General features: G+C 40.6%; 1 protein-coding gene across 1 annotated transcript; it reads left to right on the top strand.

Annotated features, from left to right (window-relative positions):
• Positions 1 to 553: 553 nt before the first annotated feature.
• Positions 554 to 6,200, top strand: FAM177B (family with sequence similarity 177 member B). The gene is made up of 4 exons (XM_077745313.1): positions 554 to 789; positions 1,070 to 1,136; positions 4,873 to 4,970; positions 5,242 to 6,200. The coding sequence occupies exons 1-4, from the start codon at positions 616 to 618 to the stop codon at positions 5,413 to 5,415; spliced, it is 513 nt and encodes a 170-aa protein (XP_077601439.1). The 5' UTR covers positions 554 to 615; the 3' UTR covers positions 5,416 to 6,200.
• The last annotated feature ends 888 nt before the right edge of the window (positions 6,201 to 7,088 follow it).

Below are 7,088 nucleotides of genomic sequence, written 5' to 3'. Positions count from 1 at the left end.
TCAATTTGCATTTCCCTAATGACTATGACAGCATCTTTTCCTAAGTTTAGTTGGCACCTGTAAATCTTCTTTGATAAAGTATCTGTTCAAATCCATTGCTCATATTTCAGTTGAGTTGCTTGTCTTTTACTTATTGAATTGTAATAGTTCTTTACATATTCTGAAAATAAGTCCTTTACCAGGTATATATTTGACAAAGTTTTTCTTCTCTGTGCAAAGCCTGTACTCTTAATCACCACTTACACTGCTTCTCACTCTTTATTGAAATAATTGGGAAACTTCCACCCCCCCATTAATGGCCTCCTCCTACTAGTATTGTTGGCTTTGTAATGAATAAGGGGTAAGGGAACCCTGTTGAAATTTTTGTTTAAAGACTCAGAGTTCACATTTTCACTACTAACTACCTTTTTTTTTTTTTTCCCATTTTGGTACAGAACTGAACAGTCCTTCCTTGGATTTGAAAAATTGATGAGATCACAGCTAATGATTACATCTGAATTCTCTAGCTTTACAATCCATTGAAATAACTAGACACCTCTCAGCTACATAAACACTGCTCTGGGCAATTGGTGCTGAGGTGCCCTGTTGTAAATTTACTAGTTGTTTTATTTCCTTATGGAAAAAGACAGTTTCCAGAAGTCAGAATTAGAGAAAAGTAGATCTTCCAAAAGAACTACTCCCAAAAGAATTATCCATTTCGTTGATGGAGACATCATGGAAGAATATAGCACAGAGGAGGAGGAAGAGGAAGAAAAAAGGGAACAGAAAACAAATTCAACACATGATCCTGTAAGCTTAGAGTATCAATATTAGTAAACATGGGGGCTGAATGAGATTAAGCCAAATAAGGTGTGTAGAAAATACAGTTTTAAGCTAACTCCTTGTTCCCCTTGGTTTGCTTCCTAGATCCATTTATAGTCAACTCATAATTTTGATAACTTTACATTTCTCATGTATGAGAAAGAAAACGTAATATTCCATAAACCATTTAGAAACCTCTACATGAAACACCTATATCACCACTCTTGTTATTAATTACTCTAACTTGATTTCTCTCTTTTGTTTTCAGTCTAAGCTTTCATGGCGGTCATACCTATGGTTTTGGGCAGGGCAAATAGCAAGCAACTCATTTTCAAGTAAGTACTGCCCAGGTTATTTATTTATTTATTTTGTCCTAAATATGAAATGTAGACTTATAGGGGCGCCTGGGTGGCTTAGTCGGTTAAGCGTCCGACTTTCGCTTAGGTCATGATCTCGCTGTTCGTGGGTTCGAGCCCCGCATCGGGCTCTGTGCTGACTGCCAGCTCAGAGCCTGGAGCCTGTTTCAGTCTGTGACTCCCTCTCTCTCTGACCCTCCCCTGCTCACGCTGTCTCTCTCTCTCTCTGAGAAATAAATTTAAAAAAATATATTAAAAAAAAAAAGATTTGAAATGTAGACTTATAGACTCTCAGTGTGAGTTGGGGCTTCAAGTAGTATAATCCACTCCATGGCATCCTGAAGAAGGAACAACCCAGTCCCTTCCTGATCCATGCTTGAACATTTCCAAAGGTGCAGAACCTCACATCTTCCATCTCATTCCAACTCTTATTTAAGTAAAGTCTACCTTATATTTTGTCTTCTTTTAAAGTTATTCCCATTGATCTTAGTTGCCTTTCTTAAGGTCATATAAAACAAGTCTAGATTCCTCTTTCACAGGACAGAGTGTCAAATATTCAAAGACAATAGCCTTCCCCCTTCCTCAAGTTGATTCTTCACCTGAATAACTTCCAAGGTTTTTTTCAAAAAACTATTTTTATATGACAGGGTTCCAAGTTCTCTCATCATAATCACTCTGTTATGAACAAGGACTTTATGGACCCTTCCCAAGGATACAGTGAATGGCCTAAGTGCCTATTTGCAACAGATGAAATACTGAATCTTATTTTGCTCAACTTTCACCAATTTTCTTTAAAACACAATTGGCAACATCTAATTACTCACTGCCTTCTAATTCACATATACTTGTATATACAGCGGGAAGGAAACAACTTAAAAAAATAAAAAAATAAAAATTTTAGAAAACACAAAGTATAGCTATAACTCTGAGGAACTGGTCTCCATTCATTCATATGAATGATGTGTTTGGCACTGTGCTGGTCCCTGGGACACAAAGACAAATGACAGTCTTTGCTTTCAAAGGACTCCATATTTAATGAATATTATAGGCTAGTAAACATACGTATAATTATAATTTGTTGTCACGACCTCCAGGGTAGAAGGAGTATAGGGGCCAGGGACCACTGATGGGGAAATTCAGTAATGCTGACATATGACTTGAGAGTGCTATGAAAGTATGGCTAAGGTGAGCTTAGGGATCATGATAGTCACTGGGGGTGGAGAAGGAGAGGGAAGTCTTTAAATTACAGTAAAAAGTAGTGATGGGTGGTTTAGTCAGATGGTATGAGCCTCAGAGGAGCAAGTGCTTTTACATCAGGATAGAGGGTGAGAGATTTGTAAGTTCCTTTGGGAACTCAGGTGAGATACCAATCTTACCTCAACCATAGCACATTGGCAGAAAAAATGCTATCTTCTAGAGCATTCTAAAGCATTCTATGCTTTTAGCTGGGGCAAATTTGTTTAAAGAGGCGAAATATCTTGGAGGGAGAACACCCCAGGAGATTAGGTCAAGTAAAAGAAGCAAATCTCAAAACAGCAATATGAGAACATAAAGGAAAACTGAGGGGACAGTAGTGATTTCTGTGTTGGGCTGTGACTGAGGATGGCAGGGACAGAACACATGGGGAATCAAGCTGCCTTCAAGGCAGGACTGTAGTGTTCAAGTGCGTCTGCTTGGGGCTTCCAGGCTGTAGGGGAGGCATACATATGCTAGCAGTCAGCACCCTGGCTCTATATAGAAACTTTGGATAGAGCTGACGCCCAGATGAAACTGTAATTAGTGTTTTCAATATAAAATTATAGTAGGTCATAAAAAGGAAAACGTTCTAAGATTTATTCTTTTTTTTTTTAATAGTTTATTGTCAAATTAGTTTCCACATAACACTCAGTGCTCATCCCCACAAGTGTCCTCCTCCATGCCCATCCCCCCCTCCCCCCACATCCATCAGTCCTCAGTTTTTGTCAGCATTCAAGAGTCTCTCATGGTTTGCTTCTCTCCCTTTCCCCCACCATTTCCGCCCTTCTTCTCCCCCTTGTTCCTCCATCAAGTTCCTCCTAATCCTCCTATACGTGCAAACATATGATATTTGTCCTTCTCTGCCTGACTTATTTCGCTCAGCATAACACCCTCAAGGTCCATCCATGTTGCTACACATGGCCAGATTTCATTGTTTCTCATTGCCATGTAGTATTCCATGGTATAGATAAACCACATCTTCTTGATCCATTCATCTGTTGATGGACACTTAGGCTCTTTCCATGTTTTAGCTATTGTGGAGAGTGCTGCTATGAACATTGGGGTACATGTGCTCCTATGCATCAGCATTTCTGTATCCCTTGGGTAAATTCCTAGCAGTGCTATTGCTGGGTCATATGGGAGTTCTATTGTTAGTTTCCTGAGGAACCTCCACACTGTTTTCCAGAGGGGCTGTACCAGTTTACATTCCCACCAACAGTGTAGGAGGGTGCCCGTTTCTCCACATCCTCGCCAGCATCTAGAGTTCTCTGATTTGCTCATTTTAGCCACTCTGACTGGCGTGAGGTGGTATCTCAGTGTGGTTTTGATTTGTATTTCCCTGATGAGGAGGGATGCTGAGCATCGTTTCATGTGTCTGTTGGCCATCTGGATGTCCTCTTTGGAGAAGTGTCTGTTCATATCTTCTGCCCATTTCTTCACTGGGTTGTTTGTTTTTCGGGCGTGTAGTTTGATGAGTTCCTTATATATTCTGGATATTAACCCTTTATCTGATATGTCATTTGCAACTATCTTTTCCCATTCCGTTGGTTGCCTATTAATTTTCTGGGTTGTTTCCTTGGCTGTGCAGAAGCTTTTAATCTTGATGAGGTCCCAATCATTTATTTTTGCTTCTAAGATTTATTCTAATGTTAAAATTTTTAAAAAATGTTTATTTATTCTTGAGGAAGAGAGATACAGAGTGTGAGTGGGGGAGGGGCAGAGAAAGAAGGAGACACATAATCCCAAGCAGGCTCTAGGCTCTATGCTGTTAGCACGGAGCCCAATGCGGGGCTTGAACTCACAAGCTGTGAGATCATGACCTGAGCTGAAGTCGGACGCTTAACTGATTGAGCCACCCAGGTGCCCCTATTCTAATGTTTTAGAAACTCCTCTTAGATACATGTACTGGGCACTGTGGCAAACAAACAGATTAAACAGCTAGAGTGTTTCTGAAAAGACAAAACATATTTTAAAAAATGGAGAGCACTATTTTGATATACTCTATGAGCAACATCCCAAGAAGAGGAAACAGCTTTAAGTATCAGAAAGTTGGGTTGTGGGGGTCAGGGTGTCAGAAATCTTATAATTCTAAAGGAAAACATTTCTAGGTGTCTAGGAGACACTGTCGGGAAACCACTGTTAATGCTAACCCTTTATTCCCAACTTTCACAACCAAAGCATCTATTCTGATTGCTTAGGACCAACACTGTACCTGAAAGTAGGTATTTCGAAAATCTCTCCTGACATACCCATCTGGAAAGGATTGTTTACATGTAATCCCAGGTGAAGACAGAAGATTTAGCAATTCCTTGTGAGTCCTAGAACTTTCTGAGAGTCCAGGGCAATTGAAATCTTTGTCAGCCTTAAAGTTAAGTGCAGTAATGGATCACCTGCAGGCAAGTTTAAACTCTGTCACTTCAACTGATGCTAAGGTCTAGTTATTAATTCAACTTACCAAAGTGCTTGTTCTTTCTTTTAGCATGTGAATTTCTTGGTGGAAGATTTGCTACCTTCTTTGGTCTTACTCAACCTAAATATCAGTACGTGTTAAATGAGTACCATAGGACACAAAATAAGGTATGTGACATCCTGATGGAAGCCACCAAGAGCCCTGATGTGGGAAGGTTGGTTGCTTCCACTTCAGGCCCCTAGGAAGCACTTTCCCACCTGGTAGCCATGTATAATTTCACTTCATGATGCTTCGTATTTGCCTTTCTTGTGTGAAGCTAGTTGGACGTGAAGACGGACATTGTCTAAAGAAAGTTCTTGCAGGGGTGTCTCTGAAAGAGGGGGAGTTCAAAAATATTTGGTTTACAGTTAAATGTTTCCTTATTTCTCTCCATACCAGGAAAGTGACAAGGAAAGTGAAGGGAATGGATCAAAGGCCCAGCCAGCCAAGGTTCCTAATGAAAAGTGTCATCTGGAAGCTGGGGGCCAAGAGTATGGAACAAGACAACAGGAGACTGCAGAGGGTGCTCCTCAGTGGAGCACATCCAGGGAAGCAGCCGATTTCAGCTCATAATGGGCAGCAGGACTGTGGTTCCTCTGGCAGTCTGTTCCTCCACCACTGATGACCCTGGCAGCAGCCATAGGTAGCGCTGCTGAGCCAGACCTGATCTTCATCTCCTTGTCATTTATTCTCTAGCATCCAGTGATTGTGAAGCAGTGATGAGAATAATTACGGATGCTTTTTTAATTTTATAAGCCTCAACTCAATTCCCCCCCCCCATCTCTTCCCTGGTTGTGATCTATTAGTATTGACACTTGCACAGAAGTGTAAATGCCTTAAGGAACTTGGATCTGATAGTTTTGGGGCTGAAATGCTTCATCATGGGGGTAGGGTGCAGAAAAGTATCTCTGTTCCTTAGAAGAAACTTTGGGCATCACAAAGTCTAAATAAGTCACCTTTCAAGGTTTGATGTAAGGTGGGTGCTTCCCAGTAGCCACCCTGGCTTAGTTGGGGCTTGTTTTACACTAAGCAAACATTGCTAGTAATTCTGTTTCAATACATCAAAGTTTTTGAGAAATGGGTGCATTTCCCTCCACACAATTAAAAAAAAAAATAGCAATCTAAACTCTAGAAAAAGCATTTGGAAAAATGGATGAGTTTATTTGTCAGCAAAATTTCAAAACCTGGTAAGATCAAATACAGAAATCATAGCTAGATATCACTGGTCGAGCTGGCCAGAGGCAGCTGTGATATGATGGAAAACATAGGACTTGTAGTAATAAGACCTGAGGTCAAGTCTTAATTCTCCCATTTACTAGCTGTGTGATTTTAGTACAGATTTCTGAGCCCTAGTCCCTTTCTTTGTAAAACAGGGTGGCATATATTTATTCCTCAAGGGTTGTTGTTAAACAAAATGAGATAATAAATGTGGAAACTTTTAAAAGTGACTATTTGATGTTAATGCTTAATTAATGGCTGTTATAGATGGTTACACTGAAAGTCCCCAAAAAACCATGCCTTCTGGAATTCACGCCCTGGTACAGTCCCAACTACATTGACTCTAGGCTTGGCCATGTGACTTGATTCAGCCAATGAGACAGTAGCAAATATGATGCCAGTGGAGGCTGATAAGCACTTGCAAATGGGAACATGTGGTCTTAGAAATTCCACATCATAAAGAGGTTTGGGCTAGACTTCTGAATAGTAGGCCATATGGAAAGAGGTTCCCCAGGATGAAAGACTGTCTCACACATTCCAGTCCCAGCCACACTCCTCACCAAATGCAGCCACATAAGTGACCTTCTGTTATCCCGTGTGGAGTAGATGAACCCTGCAGCTGAGCCCAGTCAACCCGTAGAATCATGAGGAATGAGAAATCATTACTGGTTTAAGTTTTGGAGTGGTTTGTTGTGCAGTCCTATGTAACTGAAACAACAGCTCTAAGACAAGGGGAAGTTGGGGTTGATTTGATATGAAATCAAGAAGAAGGCCTGGAGAATAAGGTGTAAGGTATAGTTCATTGAATATATGATAAGACAAGTGTTGCTGCATAATCAGACGACTAAAATCTCAGTGGCCTGAAACAACACAAGTTTACTTCTTTCTCATGAGAAGTCCACTGTCAGTTGAGATGGCTTCCCAGAGTATCCTCCATGTGTTGGCTAAGTGGTAGATGCATCTTTGATCTTCTGGTTCCTCTGTGATGCCTTCAGGGCTTCTGAGGCAGAAATGGAGTGGATAGGTAA

Source organism: Crocuta crocuta, unplaced genomic scaffold, assembly GCF_008692635.1.
Source record: "Crocuta crocuta isolate KB4526 unplaced genomic scaffold, BGI_CrCroc_1.0 scaffold757, whole genome shotgun sequence".
In the NCBI taxonomy this organism is placed as follows: Eukaryota; Metazoa; Chordata; class Mammalia; order Carnivora; family Hyaenidae; genus Crocuta; species Crocuta crocuta.
The sequence above is the reverse complement of the archived record's forward strand: the minus strand, read 5'-3'. Positions and strand labels throughout refer to the sequence as shown.